General features: G+C 42.3%; 1 protein-coding gene across 1 annotated transcript; it reads left to right on the top strand.

Annotated features, from left to right (window-relative positions):
* The first annotated feature begins 1,638 nt into the window (after positions 1–1,638).
* Positions 1,639–20,312, top strand: LOC120022590 (prolyl endopeptidase-like). The gene is made up of 15 exons (XM_038966558.1): positions 1,639–1,823; positions 2,778–2,852; positions 2,951–3,084; positions 11,787–11,917; positions 12,182–12,391; positions 13,957–14,078; positions 14,401–14,500; positions 14,913–15,104; positions 16,511–16,708; positions 17,003–17,106; positions 17,196–17,332; positions 17,497–17,591; positions 17,929–18,060; positions 19,048–19,204; positions 19,367–20,312. Exons 1-15 carry the CDS (start codon positions 1,782–1,784, stop codon positions 19,659–19,661), a joined length of 2,124 nt encoding a protein of 707 aa, XP_038822486.1. The 5' UTR covers positions 1,639–1,781; the 3' UTR covers positions 19,662–20,312.
* Positions 20,313–21,926: the final 1,614 nt, after the last annotated feature.

Below are 21,926 nucleotides of genomic sequence, written 5' to 3'. Positions count from 1 at the left end.
TGGGAAGCAGTGTTTAAACCATTTACAATGAAGATCTGTGAAGTGATTTGGATTTTTTTAAATTGTCTTTGAAAGACAGGGGTCCTGAAAAAGGGATGTTTCTTTTTTTGCTGAGTTTATAAATATACATACATATATACAATATGTATGTATCTGTGTGTATACATATAATGGTGTCTAAAGACAGTGTATGAATAGAAAAGGTGTGTACAGTAGTAGTTATATAGGATGAGCCATGGCTAGAATACACTATATACATATACAGTGGGTAAAACATTATGTAAACATTATTAAAGTGACCAGTGTACATGGAGGAGTAACACACATAAGGACTTTGAAACGTGGTCCCTGTCACACTCCTGCAACATGCGTATTTCAACAACCCACACACAAAACTACTCTCTCTCCAAAATGTAGTAAGCAATCCCCAAAAATACACAATCCAACCAATGCACTTCTATTATATTCATACAATTATTAACACCAAACAAAATCCCTTGTTCGTACACACTCAGATTTCCCCCTGGGTTTAGATGTGCCAGTGCTACTGAAAGGCTTTAAATAGTGTACTGGTGTACTCATCTGGGTAAAGTCATGTCGTCCAAGAAAAGGAAAACACTGCAATAACTTTTTAATAAATAAGACCACTTATGTATTGAAAAAAAGTTATTGTTGCAAACTTTTTGGGAGATGCCATTCTCTTTTTTTTAGTTTTTTGAACAATGTAGATTTCTACCCCTGTTCTTTGCTCTAGTCATGCCCCCACTGACTGTGCCCTGCACTGACCTACCTGACTGAATCGATGATGGCATCATATTATCATTGTGGTGGCAGGTAGCCTAGTGGTTAGAGCATTGGGGCAGTATCTGAAAGGTTGCTGGATCAAATCCCTGAGCTGACAAGGTCAAAATCTGTTGTTCAGCCCCTGAACAAGGCAGTTAACCCACCCCATCCCTGGTAGGCTGTCATTGTAAATAAGAATTTGTTCTTAACTGACTTGCCTAGTTAAATAAAAGAATGTAAATAACTTGTTGGAAGCTGGGCAGACCCATGTTGTAAGTGTGTCAATCCCATAGAGATATTTATGGTGTCTGTGAGAGCATGGGTGGCGCCATTGAGGCCATCTCCATTTTCAAGTAGTCCATTTACTTCTATGAGTTGGTAAACAAACTGAAAGGGTGCCACCAAAGGGTGTGTTGTTTGAAAAGGTATAAAGCCAAGGTTGCCAATTTACTGCCACCTGGAGTTATGGAATGTTTGCTCACAAGTAGAATTCATTGGCTGATCCGTCCTGATGACGTGGATGGAATTATGTGATCCTTCCTTAACCTATAGGAAGTCCCACCCAGTTGACTACTTCAAAATGGTGAAAGTCCTCAATGGCGCTCCCCATGCTAAAATGGGCTTTTGGGCACTAGATTCTTCTATCTATATTGTCAAACCCGAGAGAAGTAACATGATTAGTCATTTGAATCCGACTGAAGGAGTACATTTTATTTTAAAAATTACTTTTTGGAATATTAGGAGTATGTTTTTCCCCCTTCCTCCTTTTCTTCTATTATTTGGCAGTTTTCACCCCATCCAGCAGGTGGCACAGTTGGTGTACTTCGCCATAAAAGAACATAGAAGTAAAACATGATTTCACTTTCACTTTGGGCTACCTGTCACTGAGTTTTTCAGGGTGTGGAGTAGTACAGATAGGCAGGCGTGCTAACAGAGAAAGGAAAAGGACTGACGGAAAAAAGTCTTGAAGAGATATACGAACACATTTAGACACTACCATGACATTTAAGTACCCGGCAGCTCGGAGAGATGAGAGTAAGGTCGGTGTCAAATTTGAACAGCTCTCTCTATCTCGCACTCTCTCTGCTTCCTCTCTCTCTCGACCATTCTGTCTTAAAGTGGTAGGCGCACAAGCAGGAAGAGATTGAATCTTATTAAGAGAGCAAAAAATAGTAGGCCTTCACTCTGTGCAAAGTCAGTCTGGCCGAGCCACAGAGAAAGCATCCCTAAATAGGTCCCATTATGGCGCCTGTGAGCAAACAGACAGCAGCATTGGTGCAATCTCAATTTCAAAGTAGTCTTTTTTGGGGGGTGGATCCCTCCTGATGACCCAGTTGGACATGATTTCAACAGAGTCACCAGGAGGGATCAGCCAATGAAGTTGGAAGTCCCACACAGTTGACTACATTAAACTACATTAAAATGGTGGAAGCCCTCAATGGCACTGCCCATGCTAATGAGGCCTTTTGGCAACTAGAGGCCTCTATCATTCTCTATGGGCTAGGCTGAGTAACCCTGAGAAAAAACATGGTTTCTGTTTCCCATTTGGTTTAGCCTCTACAGGTTCTAACAATGGCCTGTAGTTCTGAGTAAGACTGCTACTTTTATCTTTCATGTCAAAATCAATCAAATCAAATGTTATTTGTCACATACACATGGTTAGCAGATGTTAATGCGAGTGTAGCGAAATGCTTGTATCATACACTGTTGTAGGCTATAAATCAGTCGGTAAATGTTTCATATTTAATTTCATTGGACATTGCCTCATTCATTGGACATTGCCTCATTCATCAAACCTCATTCAATCAATGTCATATTTAAATAAGGCAATTTATTGACATTCTGTCAATTTATTGACATTCTGTCAGCTGTCAGCCAACTCTGCTGTGGAGTCATTACGCATCCTTTCCAAACATTGTGTGACATAGCCTCTTTCTTTCTCTTTCCGTACATGCAGTCATACTTACAGTAACTGTTGTATTTCTATCCTGTAGGTGGATGACTACCATGGGGTTAAGATATGCGACCCGTATGCCTGGTTGGAAGATCCTGACAGTGAAGAAACTAAGGTGGAATCTGGAAAGACACATAATGACAAGGGATTTGTTTCAATATTGCAGCTACCTATTTCTGAACACTGACGTGTTTGTATGTTTGTTTTGCCCAGGCCTTTGTGGAGGAACAGAATGAGCTGTCCATGCCATTCCTGGAGCAGTGTGCGGTCAGGCCTCAGTTTCACCAGCGGCTAACTGAGCTCTACGACTACCCCAAGTACAGCTGCCCCTACAAGAGAGGAAACAGGTTAGGAACTAAAATACAGCTGCACCTACAAGAGAGAAAACAGGTTAACTAAAATACAGCTGCCCCTACAAGAGAGGTAACAGGTAGGAGCTAAAATACAGTTGCCCCTACAAGAGAGGAAACAAGTAGAAGCTCAAATACAGATGCCCCTACAAGATAGGAGACGGGTAGGAACTAAAATACAGCTGACCCTACAAGAGAGGAAACTGGTTAGGGAGTAAAATACAGCTGCCCCTACAAGAGAGGAAACTGGTTAGGGAGTAAAATACAGCTGACCCTACAAGAGAGGAAACTGGAGTAAAATACAGCTGCCCCTACAAGAGAGGGAACTGGTTAGGGAGGAAAATACAGCTGCCCCTACAAGAGAGGAAACTGGAGTAAAATACAGCTGCCCCTACAAGAGAGGAAACTGGTTAGGGAGTAAAATACAGCTGCCCCTACAAGAGAGGAAACTGGAGTAAAATACAGCTGCCCCTACAAGAGAGGAAACTGGTTAGGGAGTAAAATAAAGCTGCCCCTACAAGAGAGGAAACTGGTTAGGGAGTAAAATACAGCTGCCCCTACAAGAGAGGAAACTGGTTAGGGAGTAAAATACAGCTGCCCCTACAAGAGAGGAAACTGGTTAGGGAGTAAAATAAAGCTGCCCCTACAAGAGAGGAAACTGGTTAGGGAGTAAAATAAAGCTGTCCCTACAAGAGAGGAAACTGGTTAGGGAGTAAAATAAAGCTGCCCCTACAAGAGAGGAAACTGGTTAGGGAGTAAAATAAAGCTGCCCCTACAAGAGAGGAAACTGGTTAGGGAGTAAAATAAAGCTGCCCCTACAAGAGAGGAAACTGGTTAGGGAGTAAAATACAGCTGCCCCTACAAGAGAGGAAACTGGTTAGGGAGTAAAATAAAGCTGCCCCTACAAGAGAGGAAACTGGTTAGGGTGTAAAATACATCTGCCCCTACAAGAGAGGAAACTGGTTAGGGAGTAAAATAAAGCTGCCCCTACAAGAGAGGAAACTGGTTAGGGAGTAAAATAAAGCTGCCCCTACAAGAGAGGAAACTGGTTAGGGAGTAAAATACAGCTGCCCCTACAAGAGAGGAAACTGGTTAGGGAGTAAAATAAAGCTGCCCCTACAAGAGAGGAAACTGGTTAGGGCGTAAAATAAAGCTGCCCCTACAAGAGAGGAAACTGGTTAGGGAGTAAAATACAGCTGCCCCTACAAGAGAGGAAACTGGTTAGGGAGTAAAATAAAGCTGCCCCTACAAGAGAGGAAACTGGTTAGGGAGTAAAATAAAGCTGCCCCTACAAGAGAGGAAACTGGTTAGGGAGTAAAATACAGCTGCCCCTACAAGAGAGGAAACAGATAGGAACTAGAATGCAGCTGCCCCTACAAGAGAGGAAACTGGTTAGGGAGTAAAATACAGTTGCTCCTAAAAGAGAGGAAACCAGTAGGAGCTAAAATACAGCTGCCCCTACAGCTGTCTAGTGATGTTACTTTTGATACCGGAGCACCGAGGCATGCGTCGAAAATCGCTATTGCAGCTAACTTCGAAGCAGTGTGCCGACGCATGTATCCTTTTATCAAAATGACGTCATCCATGATGTCCGAAGCTTAGTTTGATCACGTGCTTTTTCAAACCGTGTGTTGCAAAATGCGAGATCCCACTGATTTCGCCGTAGTTCCGGTGCTTTCTTCTATTCCAAGCTGCTTTCAAACACCGACCTCTACTGGACAGTTAAAAACAAACTGCAGACATCTCAGAACAAATTAGTCAGGATTATTGTTAAACTTCCAGCACCTACTCATTTTAACCATTCCCACGTTGAAGGCTAAATGTGGAGGAGAGAGTCTGTCAGAATAAAGTGTGTCTTGTACATAAGCTTGTCCACGGTATGGTCCCCAGGTACTGACTATATGCAACGACTTTAACTTGGTCCGCGATAACCATAACTCATCTACTAGAACGAGTGAAACTGACGTTGTTCCTTTTAGATGTAATAGTGGTATGGAGAAAGAAACTTTTTTTTGTACTCAGCTGCCATTCTTTGGAATAGTCTTCCAAAGAATTTGAAACATATAAACTCCGTAGGCAGTGTGAAGTTCTCACTATAAAAATAGCTAATTAGTAGCATGTCTCAAAAGTGAGTCGTAAGACTACATACAATACGTGGGTGAGATGAAAGTACCTAGGATAGCATATGGTCTGCCTTTTGGTGCCTATTGTGTATCATATTGTAATTGTCCTGTGTGTGTATAGACAGTAACCAGTCAAACGTTTGGACACACCTACTCATTCAAGGGTTTTTCTTTATTATTACTATTTTCTACATTTTGGAATAATAGTGAAGACATCAAAACTATGAAACAACACAATATATTTTATATTTGACATTCTTCAAAGTAGCCACCCTTTGCCTTGATGACAGCTTTGCACACTCTTGGCATTCTCTCAACCAGCTTCAACTGGAATGCTTTTCCAACCATCTTGAAGGAGTTCTCACATATGCTGAGCACTTGTTAGCTGCTTTTCCTTCACTCTGCGGTCCAACTCATCCCAAAACATCTCAATTGGGTTGAGGTCGGGTGATTGTGGAGGCCAGGTCATCTGATGCAGCACTCCTGTCACGACTTCCGCCGAAGTCGTTTCCTCTCCTTGTTCGGGCGGCGGTCGGCGTCACCGGTCTTCTAGCCATCGTCGATCCACTTTTCATTTTCCATTTGTTTTGTCTTGTTTTCCTACACACCTGGTTTCCATTTCCCTCATTTAAGTGTTGCGTATTTAACCCTCTGTTCCCCCCATGTCCTTGTGTGGAATTGTTTGTTTGTAAGTGCTTGTGCACTATGTTACTGGTGCGCGTCGGGTTTTGTACCCATGTAGGTTCTTTTTTATTTGCCGTTGGTTTTGAAATTAAACTGCTCCGGCTATTACCTATTTCTGCTCTCCCGCGTCTGACTTCACTGCCACCAGTTCTGCAACCCTTACAACTCCATCACTCTCCTTCTTGGTCAAATAGCACTTACACAGCCTGGAGGTGTGTTGGGTCATTGTCCTGTTGACAGTCCCACTAAGCGCAAACCAGATGGGATGGCGTATCGCTGCAGAATGCTGTGGTCGCCATGTTGGTTAAGTGTGCCTTGAATTTTAAATAAATTACTGACAGTGTCACCAGCAAAGAACCCCCACACCATCACACCTCCTCCTCCTCCATGCTTCACAGTGGGAACCACACATTATCCGTTCACCTATTCTGCGTCTCACAAAGACACAGCGGTTGGAACCAAAAATCGCAAACTTGGACTCATCAGATTAAAGGACAGATTTTCACCGTTCTAATGTCCATTGCTCGTGTTTTTTGGCCCAAGCAAGTCTCTTCTTATTATTGGTGTCCTTATGTAGTGGTTTCTTTGCAGCAATTTGACCATGAAGGCCTGATTCACGCAGTCTCCGCTGAACACTTGATGTTGAGATGTGTCCGTTTCTTGAACTCTGTGAAGCAATTATTTGGGCTGCTGTTTCAGAGGCTGGTAACTCTAATGAACTTATCCTCTGCAGCAGAGGTAACTCTGGGTCTTCCTTTCCTGTGGCGGTCCTCATGAGAGCCAGTTTCATCATAGGTCTTGATGGTTTTTAAAACTTCTTATGGCTGCAGCAGCAGTATTAGCTTGGTAGCTTGGTAGCTTGGATGAAAAGGTGCCCAGAGGTGCCCAGAGTAAACTGCCTGCTCCTCAGTCCCAGTTGCTAATATGTGCATATTATTATTAGTATTGGATAGAAAACAATCAGAAGTTTATCTTTAATTCTATGTAAAACATGTATCTTTCATTAAAGTTTATGATGAGTATTTCTGTTATTTGATGTGGCTCTCTGCAATTTCTCTGGATATTTTGGAAGCATTTCTGAACATGGCGCCAATGTAAACTGAGGTTTTCGGATATAAATATGAACTTTATCGAACAAAACATATATGTATTGTGTAACATGAAGTCCTATGAGTGTCATCTGATGAAGATTATCAAAGGTTAGTGATTAATTTTATCTCTTTTTCTGCTTTTTGTGACTCCTGTCTTTGGCTGGAAAAATGGCTGTGTTTTTCTGTGATTTTGCGGTGACCTAACATAATCGTTTGTGGTGCTTTCGCTGTAAAGCCTTTTTGAAATCGGACATTGTGGTGGGATTAACAAGAAGTGTATCTTTAAAATGGTGTGAAATACTTGTATGCTTGAGGAATTTTAATTATGAGATTTCTGTTGTTTGAATTTGGCGCCCTGCACTTTCACTGGCTGTTGTCATATCGATCCCGTTAACGGGATTGCTGCCCTAAGAAGTTTAAGACAGCACTTGAAGAAAAGTTCAAAGTTCTTGAAATTGTCCGGATTGACTGACCTTCATGTCTTAAAGTAATGATGCACTGTCATTTCTCTTTGCTTATTTGAGCTGTTCTTGCCATAATATGGACTTGGTCTTTTACCAAATAGGGTTATCTTCTGTATACTACCCCTACCTTGTCACAACACAACTGATTGGCTCAAACGCATTAAGAAGGAAAGAATTTCCACAAGTTAACTTTTAACAAGGCACACCTGTTAATTGAAATGCATTCCAGGGGACTACCTCGTGAAGCTGGTTGAGAGAAAGCCAAAAGTGTGCAAAGCTGTCATCAAGGCAAAGGGTGGCTACTTTGAAGAATCTAAAATATTTTTTGATTTGTTTCACTTTTTTTGGTTACTACATGATTCCATATGTGTTATTTCATAGTTTTGATATCTTCACTATTATTCTACAATGTAGAAAATAGTACAATTAAAGAAAAACCCTTGGATAAGGAGGTGTGTCCAAACCTTCGACTGGTACTGTATAAGACATTGATCGTTGTATACTGTATTTTATGGGTATGTGAGACAAGGGAGATTTACCTGTCCTATTTGGCTCATTTTATGAAGAAAAACAACAATTATGTCTGTCATTGTTTGTTGCTACTACCATTGCTACCTAACCTACCTACTTAGCAGGTAGAGACAGACCTATGGTACTTTCAAGGATGTGAGGGTACGAGGTCAAATCCTATTTAGATTTCTTTTTTTTTCTGCAGTTGTTCAAATATTTTTTTTAATGTAGTATAGCTTCCATCTTCAGCATCTTAAATAATGGCAAACTGTAGATTCAGTTTTTGAAAAATAGTCAACTTGAAGGCAAAAAATGGAAGCATAATGTAAAATGCAAACCTGGTATTCCAATTGATTATAGGCTACCAAAGCCAACGACTTACCGCTGCGGCAAGGCATTTTGCTAAAAACATGCTGCTATTTATTACTGATCAGAAGATGTCATTAATGTGCATTGTGAACAGATAATGAAGCTCCGAGCAGAGTAATGTGAGCTGAGCTGGAGTGGGGTGGAGCGAGATTCCCAAAGGCTGGAGTGTCTGCCTTCTCGCCCACTTTAATTTCGCTCCAGTAGCGCTCACTTCACGAGCACAGGGCATGCCCGCCCCAGCATACATTTGTGGTCTACTTGGGTGCCGCTATAGCCCCTTGCTTTAGTCATGAAGTCATGGACTTCGCTAAATAATTTCAAAAATAAACTGATATAACACACAGGTGCTAAATCAATAGGCCTGGCATATTCCCACATTCAAGGAGCTTTCCGTTTTGATTGGGTTATTTTGCCTAAAAACCTTTAGGCCTACCTATAGAAAAATAAAGAGTGGCAAGAGAGGCCAAAAGGGTGTTTAGCATCCCCAGTGGCTCTGCAGGTGTGGAGAGGATATTCTCCACTGCTGGCCATCTTTCCAGGCACCATCGCATGAGTCTGAAGACAAAGACTGGCCAAACTCATGTCTCATTTTAAAAATTCAAAAGGCACTAATAAGTCATTTTTCATTTCATTTGTATTTAATTCTAAGCAAGTCACAGCTCCCGAGTGGCACATCAGTCTAAGGCACTGCATCTCAGTGCTAGAGGTGTCACTACAGACCCTGGTTCGATTCCAGGCTGTATCAAATCTGGCCGTATTTCGGAGTTCCAAAGGGCAGCGCACAATTGGCCCAGCGTCGTTAGGGTTTGGCCGTCACTGTAAATAAGAATTTGTTCTTAACTGACTTGCCTAGTTAAATAAATAAAATATTTGCGCATGTTATAGACTATAATGATTTAATATAACGAAATGTTGTTTAAATGCTGAGGGATTTATGTCCCTACCAGCCTATTGTCTCGCACTTGCAAATGCTTCACAATGTATTTCTTTGTAGGCTATAGCCAGTGGTGGAAAAAGTACCCTATTCTCATACTTGAGTAAAAGTAAAGATACCTTAATAGAAAATGACTCAAGTAAAAGTAAGTCACCCAGTAAAATACTACTTGAGTAAAAGTCTAAAAGTATTTGGTTTGAAATATACTTAAGTATCAAAAGTAAATGTAATTGCTAAAATATACTTAAGTATCAAAAGTAAATGTAATTGCTAAAATATACTTAAGTATCAAAAGAAAAAAAGTGTAAATAATATAAAATTCCTTATATTAAGCAAACCAGACGGCCTCATTTTCTTGTTTATTTTAATTTACGGACGAAGCATGTGTTTAGTGAGTCCGTCAGATCAGAGGGATGACCAGGGATGTTCTCTTGATAAGTGTGTGAATTTCCTGCAAAGCATTCAAAATGTAACAAGTACTTTTGGGTGTCAAGGAAAATGTATTGAGTAAAAAGTATACAATTTTCTTTAGGAATTTAGTAAAGTAAAAGACTGTAAAAAATATAAATAGTAAAGTACAGATACCCCCAAAAAACTACTTAAGTAGTACTTTCAAGTATTTTTACTTAAGTACTTTACACCACTTGCTATAGCCTTGAAATAATTGCAATAATATAGCCTAAATAATTAATTATCGTTCCTTCTTACGCTCCCTGTCTGGCTCCTGACCTATTTAGATTGTTTATATGCTGTTTAATATGACATGTAGCCTATTTTGAAATTATGTCCGCTTCTTACAGTCACATTTTCATGCTTATTCAAATAATTTTCATTCAAATCCATATGGTTTGGTTTCAATACTTAAAAAGAAATTGGTAGGTCCAGGTAGTCACAAAATAGATGGTTAAATTGTGATTTTAATTAATGGAGCGAATTTGGAGCTGCAGTGTGTTTTCCTGTGAGCGCGGCGTGGTTTTTAGCTGCGTTGTAGGAAAGCACATGGAGCGTGGTGCCATGAGCGAGATTTCCAACTGCTCCAGGTAATCAACCGTTTTTTGGCACAATTTGGTGAAAGCACCAAAGCCTTCAGAAAGCCCATCACTACAACTGCTCCTACAAGAGAGGAAACCACATAGAGATAGAGGACTCATCTTTGTCACCAGGAGGGATCAGCCAATGAAGTTGGAAGTCCCACCCAGTTTACATTAAAATGGTGGAAGCCCTCCATGGTCCTGTCCATGCTCATACGGCCTTTTGCCCACTAAAGGCCTCTATCGTTCTCTATGTGAAATAAACAGATTAGGAACTAAAATACAGCTGCCCCTACAAGAGAGGAAACCGGTTAGAAAGCAGTTTAAGGACTAATCAAAAGGATTCAGTGCTGAGCTGGAACAAAAGCCTGCACACTTATTTCCAAGAAAATGCACGAAAAGAGATAACTATGCAATACCTGCATGTGTGAAACTTACTCCTCAGCTTTGGCACTACCCAGACTCTCCCTAAAGCTGGCTTTCTGACCAAACTGAGCAACCGGGGAAGAAGGACCATGGTCAGGGAGGAGACCAAGAACCCATTGACCACTGACGGAATGACAGAGTTCTTTGGTTGAGATGGGAGTACCTGCCAGAAGAACAACAGTCTCTACAGCACTTCACCAATCTGGGCTTTATAGGTGAGTGGGCCGACTGAAGCAACTCCTGAGAAAAAGGCACATAACGGCACGCCTGGAGTTTGCAAAAAGGCATGTGAAAGACTGCGAGCATAAGGCAAAAGATTCTGTGGTCTGATGAGACGACAACGCAAACCGCTATGTCTAGAGAAAACCAGGCATCACCTGTCTAACACCAAACCTACCGTGAAGCATGGTGGTGGCAGCATCATGCTATGGGGATGTTTTTCAGTGGCAGGGACTGGAAGACTGGTAGGGCTAGAGGGAACAATGAATGGAGCCAAATGCAGGAAAATCCTTGACGAGAACCTGCTTCAGAGTGCAAGCTACCTTAGACTGGGGCAAAGATTTACATTCCAACAGGACAATGACCCCAAGCATACAGTCAAATAAATGCTGGAATGGCTTCAGAACAAGAATGTGAAAGTCCTTGAGTGGCCCAGCCAAAGCCCAGACTTGAATCCCATTGAAAATCTGTAGAAAGACTTGAAGATTGCTGCTCCCATCTAACTTAAGAGCTTGAGAAAATCTGCAAATCCAGATGTGCAAAGCTGGTACAGACACACCCAAGATGACTCAAAGCTGTAATCACCGCCAACGGTGCTTCTACAAAGTATTGACTCGGGTGTGAATACTTACGTAAATGAGTTTTCAGAATTTCATTTTCAATACACCTGCTAACATTTCTAAGAATGTTTTCACTTTGTCATAATGTGTCTATTTCATTTTTTTAAATTCAGGCTGTAACATAACAAAATGTGGAATAAATCAAGGGTTATACTTTCTGAAGGCACTGCATGTGTGTCTGATGCTCTCCATGGTAGAACAAATATAACTAGTTTCCTCGGTCCACAGGTATTTCTACTCCCATAACCAGGGCCTGCAGAACCAGGATGCTCTCTATGTGCAGGACTCTCTGGACGGACCGGCCACAGTCTTCTTTGACCCAAACACACTGTCTGCGGATGGGACTGTAGCCTTGAAGAGTGAGCTGATTACTGTAATACAACGTTTTATAGTGTGTTTCTGTGTATGTCTCAACCCTGAGTCCTCACAATTCCTCCTCCTCTCTTGTCAAGCAATTGACATTTCTATTCTGTTATTAGATTTTATTGCGTATATTGTATATTGTATATTGCTAAAAAACACAAATGATAGGCCCACTTTACATGATACATTATAATATCACACAATGTAATATCTATTTTTCCTTTTCCTCTCTCCTTGCCTCGCTCTCCTTCTCCTTTCAGTGGGGCGCTTGTCAGAGGAGTGTGAGTACTTTGCGTATGGCCTGAGCTCCAGTGGCTCCGACTGGATGACGGTGCACTTCCTGAAGGCTGATGACCTCATGACGCTGCCTGATGTCCTGGACAGGGTGAAGTTCAGCTGCCTGGCCTGGACCCACGATGCCCGTGGGGTGTTTTATAATTGTTACCCCCGGCAGGACGGCAAGGCTGATGGTGAGACACACACACACACAGACACACACACACATGAAATCTACTGTATACAGTACAACATAGTATACAGTGCATTCAGAAAGTATTCAGACATCTTGACTTTTTGCACTTTGTTACGTTACAGCCTTATTCTAAAATGTATTAAATAGTTTTTCCTGATCACAGCCTTGATTACAGCCTTGAGTCTTCTTGGGTATGACGCTACAAGCTTGGCACACCTGTATTTGGGGAGTTGCTCCCATTCTTCTCTGCAGATCCTCTCAAGCTCTGTCAAGTTTTTCCAGAGATGTTCAATCGGGTTCAAGTCCGGGCTCTGGCTGGGCCACTCAAGGACATTCAGAGACTTGTCCCGAAGCCACCTCCGGCGTTGTCTTGGCTGTGTGCTTAGGGTCATTGTCCTGTTGGAAGGTGAACCTTCGCCCCAGTCTGAGGTCCTGAGCGCTCTGGAGCAGGTTTTCATCAAGGATCTCTCTGTACTTTGCTCCGTTCATCTTTCCCTCGATCCGGACTAGTCTCCCTGTCCCTAGCTCTGAAAAACATTCCCACAGCATGATGCCGCCACCACCATGCTTCACCCTAGGAATAATGCCAGGTTTCCTCCAGACGTGTCGCTTGGCATTCAGACCAAAGTGTTCAATCTTGGTTTCATCAGACCAGAGAATCTTGTTTCTTTTGGTCTGAGAGTCCTTTAGGTGCCTTTTGGCAAACTCCAAGCAGGCTGTCATGTGCCTTTTACTGAGGAGTGGCTTCCATCTGGCCACTCTACCATAAAGGCCTGATTGGTAGAGTGCTGCAAAGATCATTGTCCTTCTGGAAGGTTCTCCCATCTCCACAGAGGAACTCTAGAGCTCTGTCAGAGAAACCATCGGGTTCTTGTTCACTTCCCTGACCAAGGCCCTTCTCCCCCAACTGCTCAGTTTGGCCGAGCGGCCAGCTCTAGGAAGAGTCTTGGTGGTTCCAAACTTCTTCCATTTAAGAATGATGGAGGCCACTGTCTTATTGGGGACCTTCAATGCTGCAGACGTTTTTTGGTACCCTTCCCCAGATCTGTGCCTCTTATACGATCATGTCTCGGAGCTCAATGGACAATTCCTTCGACTTCATGGCTTATCTTTTTCTTTGACATGCATTGTCAACTGTGGGACCTTTTTATATAGACAGGTGTGTGCCTTTCCAAATCATGCCCAATCAATTGAATTTACCATAGGTGGTCTCCAAGTTGTAGAAAGAAACATCGCAAGAATGATCATTCGAAACAGGATGCACCTGAACTCAATTTCGAGTCTGAAAACAAAGGGCCTGAATAGTTATGTCAATAATTAGTTTTTTAATTTTAATACATTTGCAAACATTTCTTAAAACCTGTTTTCACTTTGCCATTATGGGGTATTGTGTGTAGATTGATGAGTATTTTTTTTATTTTTTTACCCATTTCAGAATAAAGCTGTAACGTAACAAAATGTGGAAAAAGGGAAGGGGTCTGAATACTTTCTGAATGCACTGTACCTACTGTACAAGTGCACAGACACGTTGAAAAACACACAGCTTTCTGCATTGCTCCACAGGCACAGAGACCACATCCATCCTCAATCAGAAACTCTACTACCATGTGATCGGCACCAACCAATCAGAGGACATCCTGGTGGCTGAGTTTCCTGACCATCCAAAATGGCACAGTGGAGTAACAGTGAGTTTAAGGAGAATGTTTTTTCTTTACATTTCCCACCTGTTGTCCACCACATTCTCCATATGAATCTACTGCTATTACACTGTCACTCTTTCTCTCATCTCCCTCACTTCTCTCCTCCACCTTGTTTGACTCTTTCTCAATCCCGGATCGATCTTTTGATCTCAGTTTAAGTAATGACTTCCATTGTTAATGTAGGGATAGCATCAGCTAGTACTAAAGCGTCAAATCATTTGTATTTCTCACTCACCCTCCTTGTCCCCCTCTCTCACAATCTTACTCTCTCTGTCTCTCCATCTTCCTTCTCTCTCGCTCTCTCCAGGTGTCGGATGACGGCAGGTATGCAGTGCTCAACATCACAGAGGGCTGTGAGCCAGTCAACCAGCTGTGGTACTGTGACCTGGAGAAGCTACCCATCACAGGTCTGTCCCTACCATTTTAATCAGACCCTGTATGAATACCTGACATCATAGGTGTGTCTCAATACTAGCTCTCATTGTCCTGTACAGATGCAGTCAAATATATTTGCACGATTCACTATTTCTTCCAAAATAAATGTAAAACATTTGGTATTTGATTTCCAACTGCACAGGACCAAGAAAAATAAATCAAAACTGAATGAGATTTTTCACTTCAAAGTAAAAACTGGCCTGTACTAAATTATTCACAAGTTAATGTGGTTGGAGGAAAGGGATTGTCATTTACTCGTACTTTATCTCACCTGTGGTAAGTTTCCTACAGGGTAAATATAGCCATTCAACTACTTTCTGCTCCATTGCACTCGCTTGTATATTGCATGTGTGCCAATATATTTGACTGCATCTGTACTTATAGGCCTGCTGCCTTGGGTGAAGCTGGTGGACAACTTTGAGGCGCAGTACTCTTACATCACCAACGAGGGCAGTGTGTTCACCTTCCGCACCAACCTGGATGCCCCTCGCTACTGTCTGATCAACATTGACCTGGAGAAACCAGACAAGGAGCACTGGAGGACCCTTCTACCCCAGCACGACAAGGACGTCCTGGGTAAGAGAAACCTGAGCAGTGGTATCCAACCCTGGTTCTGGAGAGCTACAGGGTGTGCAGGATTTTGTTCCAGCCCACCACTAAAACAACTGATATGACCTAATGACCTAATCATGATGATGGTGATAAGCCAAATGTGTTTTTCGTGTTGGGCTGAAACTAAAATGTGAGTTTCTGTGTGAGTATCCAGGAACAGGGTTGGAGACCGCTGGACTAAAGAAGCTAAAATAAGTTTAGTATGGTCAGGCTACTTGCCAAGTTTCACTTTTTAGATTTGAATGTGTATGTGTCAGTCTATCAACCACAGTGAGTGGAAACTTCTTGGTCTTGGTTAACCCACTTTCGTCATAGCATTCAACTTTGCAAGTACGGGAACTTTGTCTCAATGAATCACGTTTTAAAATCTATCACCTGCAAGATGTTTGTGACGTAGCAAGCAATTTTGTCAGCCCTAGTTCTTAAGATACTTCCAGGCATTGTAAGATCTAGCACGCGTATTCAATGTAGTCGGGCAGGAACAGGTCATATGTGAGTTACTTCTCATTTAAAGTTTATCCCTTTTACATACCACAAGGATGTTCTTCACCAAACCATATTGGTACCATATTGACTAATATCATTAGAGCAGTGGTATGTCATCTGCCTATCATTCTGTTAACTGAGAGATTTTAATCAGTACCGGAAGTGGGGCCACAGATGTTTGCTGCCGTATCTGTGGTTGAGGGTGTGCTTTGGAGGTTTTAGGAGATTCTACCAGGTGGTTTGCGATGTGTGCTCAGTGTATTAAGGGCCGTGGGTGTGTGGCTCTCTCTCTCTCTCTCTCTCTCTCCATTCCTAGAACAATACACACACATGAGTATAATGTTAACAGCATGTGCTGTACACACACACACACTCTTGGAAATCAGCAAATTCAAGCTACATTATTGAAATTTGTTCTATTTATACTCGACTTGACTTACTAGCATTGCACTTCTTCATTTTGGTTGAACTCCCTATACTAGAATATCCGGTGTAGTTGCTGTATCTTAGACAAAGTCCATTTGAGGGGGGAAAGGAGTTAACAGGAAGTCTGTGTCCCATGCTGTACTACAGTTACGGAAAGCAGACTGACGTTTATTGGACAAGAGAAAGAACAGCCTGTGAAGAATACCTAACACAGTATACTTCAACATTGTAAAACAAAACAGAAATTGCATCCCCCTTGCAATAATTTGCCATGAAATTGGATCCTATATATGTCAGGTTTTTGGTGTGTTATGCCTTCCTTATAATCCAAGGCCAGTTTCATTATTTAGCTGCCAATGGTTTAAGTTTTAAACAGAAATAACTGATTCTAGAAGTGTTGATATGCTCAGAAGGAACCCAAGTAGCCTACATGTAAGAAATCCCTGTCTTCCTTATAGGCTCCGTGGCCTGTGTGAACCAGCTCCACCTGCTGGTCAACTATGTCCATGACGTGAAGGACATCCTGCAGTTGTATGAGCTGTCCACTGGTGGTCTGGTCAGAGATCTGCCTCTGGACGTGGGCACTGTGGTGGGCCTCAGCTGTAAGAAGAAACACTCTGACTTCTTCTACAAGTTCACCTCCTTCACCACGCCAGGTACTGGACTGTCTCCTAGGGGATAGTCAACTTATTTTGTGGTGTTAGACATGAAAAGGATGTGGGATTTTCATTGGCATAACCTGATGTGTTTACACCTCCTTGTCTTTTCACTTAATTATGATTCATTAGGGTTAATATTCGCACTGTTAGTATGGAGTGGCTTACATTCAACACAAAGGAAGACTAGCTTTCAATACTACGGTTTGGGTGCCCTCCCTGCCAACGTCCTTATTATCTATAACCTTTGACCTCTCCAGGACCTCTAACCCCTATGTGTCGTGTCTCTCCCAGGTGTGATCTACCACTGTGACCTGAGCCAGGCGTCTCCAGAACCCACAGTGTTCAGACAGGTGGATGTGAAGGGTATCCAACAGGAGGACTATGAAACCAACCAGGAAAGACAACAGCAGATTACAACTACTTACAGTAACAACTTAACAGTATCTTGACACTCTCAGTATGACAACATTGCTGTGTGTTTCAGGTGTTTTACCCCAGTAAGGATGGAACTAAAATCCCCATGTTCCTGGTGCACGCCCGGGGTCTTAAGAAGGACGGATCACATCCTGTCTTCCTGTACGGATACGGAGGCTTTGAGCACTCTATCCAACCATACTACAAGTTAGTATCACAACGCATGGACCTCCAACAGAACATTATGTATCTTTCCCCTCCAGGAGTTCACAAGAATAGAATTCATCCAAGTGATCTGTATTCTGAGTCGGTGTGATTTGAGTGACACCTGTCCATCACCCCTCCCCTCGCTGTCTCTCTCGCTCTGTCAGGGTTCCGTACCTGCTGTTTGTCAGACACCTGGGGGGAATCCTGGCTGTAGCCAACATCAGAGGAGGAGGGGAGTACGGACAGACCTGGCACAGAGGTACTGTATCTTCCCCACCTAAAGACGCATAGAAATAGGTTAAATAAAGCAACAGTATGTTAAACCTACGGGCTGTTATTCGCTGGTTTTATATTCACTAGCACAGCTTTCCACTGTTTTGCCTTCACCTGTTATGCTTGGGGGGGGGAATACGATGAGCAATGGAAACTATTGTAGCTATGACTATTGATACTCGGACCCAGTCTCTCTGTAGCTCAGTTGTCAGAGCATGGCGCTTGCAAGGCCAGGATAGTGCGTAAAAGTGTCTGCTAAATGGCATGTTATCTATGGACTATGGCAGTATCCCGTCTAGAGTTGAATTCCTTCTTCTGTCTAGGTGGTGCCCTGGGGAACAAGCAGAATTGCTTTGATGACTTCCGGTGTGCAGCAGAGTATCTGATCCAGGAGAACTACACCACAGCCAACCGCATAGCCATCAACGGCGCCTCCAACGGGGGACTGCTCGTAGGTATGGAGAGGGGATGGCGTTTAAGGCCATCTTTCTAAATTGTCTCCTAGTTCGGTCAATCATAACCGCATTCTCTTTAAATGTTTTATATCTTCAGTATAATTGTTAATGTAAAGTCCATCAAAAAGTGTTATCTACTTAGCTACAATTAATTCAGTGATTACACAGCACATTAAACAGTAGTTAGCTACATCATTTAAAAAGACTGCCAAGCATATTGCATTGTACAAATCCAACTGAAGAGTACTTCCTTATTTTAAGTGGCTATTTAGGAAAGATTGGGTGTTGCTGTAGTGTGTGTGTGTGTGTGTGTGTGTGTGTGTGTGTGTGTGTGTGTGTGTGTGTGTGTGTGTGTGTGTGTGTGTGTGTGTGTGTGTGTGTGTGTGTGTGTGTGTGTGTGTGTGTGTGTGTGTGTGTGTGTGCGCGCGTGTGTGTGCTTGTCAAAGAGTGAGTCGGGTATGTTTAAGTGTAAGACAGGTCTCTCTCTCTCTCTCATGCATCGAGAACCTCACAGCCGATAGACTGCCGATAGGTATTTAATCACACCTGTTCCTTCTCTTGCAAGAACAAAAGCGGTACCTGTTGCATGCCGACCCGGTGGTGATGAACTTACCGATTGCTTGTCAGTGGCAAACAACTTCACTTTGAGCCAATCAGAGAGCACAAACCCCCACGTGGAGGTTTTTATTTAATTTAAAAAATAATAATAATAATAGGGATTTTTTTCGTATGTATGAGCCAGTCACACTGTTCAGAGGTGCTAAGTACTGTCGGCAGGCAAACGTCTTACTATCCTACTGGTGTCTATGGCCATTTAGGAAAGATTGGATGTTGGTGTGTGTGTGTGTGTGTACTTGCCAAAGAGTGAGTCGGGTATGTTTTAGAAGTGTCAATAATCATATAACAAGTGTAAGACATGTCTTTCTATCTCTCTCTCTCTCTCTCTCTCTCACACACACACACACACACACACACTTTCAAACCCAGCGGCGTGTGTGAATCAGTGTCCAGACCTGTTTGGCTGTGCTGTGGCTAAGGTTGGGGTGATGGACATGCTCAAGTTCCACAAGTTTACCATCGGCCACGCCTGGACCACTGACTACGGCTGTGCAGACCACCCTGAGCAGTTCAAATGGCTCATCAAGTAAGTCTGGCATACTCAAATCACACACACACACTAAACATACAAGACATACTGAACATAAACACAAATGCATTGGACGCCACATTGTAGCTCTGCATGTAATTTGTACAATAAATATTTGGTAGAACTCAATTCTCTCTCTCTCCGTCCACTCACCCTCAGGTACTCCCCTCTCCACAACCTCCCCCCTCCACCTCACATTGGCGCTGCCTACCCTGCCATGCTACTACTGACTGGTGACCATGACGACCGGGTGGTGCCCCTCCACACCCTGAAGTACTGTGCCACACTGCAGCACGGTGTGGGCAACAGCCCCGGGCAGGCCCAGCCTCTTATGGTCCGGGTAGACACCCGCAGTGGGCACGGGGCAGGAAAGCCTACCACTAAGGCAATCCTGGAGGATACGCACATCTTCTCCTTCATCGCTCAGACACTGGGGCTGAGCTGGAGAGAGTGAGGAGGAAGAGAGGGGAGTGAAGAGCTAGAGCAGTGGTCGCCAACCTTTTCTGAGTCAAGATCACTTTCGTAGTCAAAAAGCAAGCCGAGATCTACCTCTCAGATTCTTTTTAAAAACATGACTTAAATTTTTTTAACATTAACCTAATAAAAACAGTTCTGTAGGAATGAGGTTTGTGCAGTAGGCCTAATACATTATCACTGCATATTGGCTATATGCCTGGCCTGCTAATATTGTTCTTCTCAGACCATATTATATTTAAACAAAACTCAAGCTTTGATAATAGAATAGGTCAGTTGGTGTAGCACTTGCGAGGCAAAGCTTGCAAGTGCGAGCATAAATTGAAATAATTTGCGAATAATTTGCTTTTTCATTTTACTGGACTGATGGGACCTGAATCTCATGGTCATGGTGCTTTCAAGACAACTGGGTTCTCTGAAAGAAACGAGGTCAATGAGTGATCTTCAGGTCGGAGTTCTAGAAAGATGTGTGAGTTTCCGACTTGGATGACCGCTCCAAACTATTTTTCCCATTCGGATCAAACATTTTCCCCAAGTTCCCAGTTGTCTTGAACGCTCGGAAGTCAGAGATTTCCGAGTTGCCAGTTGTTTTGAACGCGGCATTAGTCTCATCAGAAGGGAGGGAGAGAGCAGCAGAGGGTCTGCCTCTCACTGTCCCTGCTCTCTCCTTTCTTTCCTCTGGTGAGACTGACCAGAGAGGGGACACAGTCTTCCACCTGATGGCGAAACTCGAGTCGCACAACATCTGCCTCATGCACAAATGTATGTTGTTCCTATGACCAAAGAAAGTGAAATATTCCTCAATATGAATTCAAATAGACGCGACGAGCTGCTAACAGTGAGAAAGACGCAGATATATCAATACACCTGGGTCCTCATTGTAGGGTGATTCTGTAACTACTTGCACTTCTATGTCCTCGGGGTAAATGTTTAGGATTTTATTTCAAAAATAAAATTTAAAGGTCATTTGTTTGTTAAGTTCACACTACAATCACCCCAGAATTTTTTAACACCTCTCTATCAACTTCTTTTGCTACTTTTATACCTCGAATATCACGGTTTTGCCCTTGTCCCCAACCCAGGCTTTTGAGCTTCTGCTATGTTTTTCTATGAGAAAGCAGAAATAATTACACATTATGTTATCTACTAGAAAAAAAGAGTAAATTAAATTAAATCTATATCAATATTTGTGAGTATGCCCTTTATTGTTGTTTTTTTTACACCAAATATACCTGTCTTTTGGTAGTGGTGACATTTCCATCAGAGGACAAATTCCTCATGAATAAAGTTTATTCAAGACAATGTGAATTTAGTTACCATGGAAACTTATTGTGACACTGAAGCACATGGCTGCAGCGAACAGTTGTTCCAGATGTGATGTCCAGAAGTTGAAGAAAAATATGTCAGTCATTTCCAAACAGGCTACAATTTCTTTAATTTGTGGTAGAATTTTGTAAGAATGTGTATATTTATGTATTTGGTGTAAACTATATGCTAGTTGTAATACTAGCCAAAGCATGCTGAACAGCCTGCAATTTTTTCTCCAAATACTAGAAGCCTCATTTCCATCAGTAATTTCCATCAAACTTAACTGTGGTGGAAATAAATGACAGAATGTGGTGGAAATGACACATTCTTTCTGTTATTAGTTTTTACTTTAGGCTTATTTAATCATATTTTAAATTATTTTAATCTAGAAAATGTTCCAAGGTGTGCACAAGTTGAAAACTAAGTAGTATTTCTCTTTGTTTTTAGAAGATGCCACATAAAACAGCACTGAGGTCACAGACATACTGTAGAAACAAAATACAAAATTATCCTATACGATTCCAGGAACATCTGCAAAAAGACAGGAAGAGATACTGGAAGAAAAAAGAGAAGGGAGAAGTGAAATCTATCTCTGAGTTACAAAGCGAGAACAAAAAAGCAAGAGAAGGCAATGGAAATGCAACCAACGGAATAGAAGACAGACTTTAAAGAGAACAGTTGCAATGGAGACCAACCTAACAGGCAACACACCACCTCACTCACCAGATAACTTGCAGCCAGAGGCCAATATACCTGCCCCTAACTTACCTGCCGCTAATGCACTGCATGATACCCCTTCCTCATAGTCTGCAACAGGAATGAGAAGTTGAATACTTGCTGGAAGGAAAAAGGTTGGAAGAGGTCGCTCAAAAACATACAGAGATCTTTGCATGACAAATGTCAAACTTGATAATGCTTTACGGAAAGCTGAGAAATA

This window comes from Salvelinus namaycush, chromosome 27, assembly GCF_016432855.1.
Source record: "Salvelinus namaycush isolate Seneca chromosome 27, SaNama_1.0, whole genome shotgun sequence".
Classification (NCBI taxonomy): domain Eukaryota; kingdom Metazoa; phylum Chordata; class Actinopteri; order Salmoniformes; family Salmonidae; genus Salvelinus; species Salvelinus namaycush.
The sequence above is the reverse complement of the archived record's forward strand: the minus strand, read 5'-3'. Positions and strand labels throughout refer to the sequence as shown.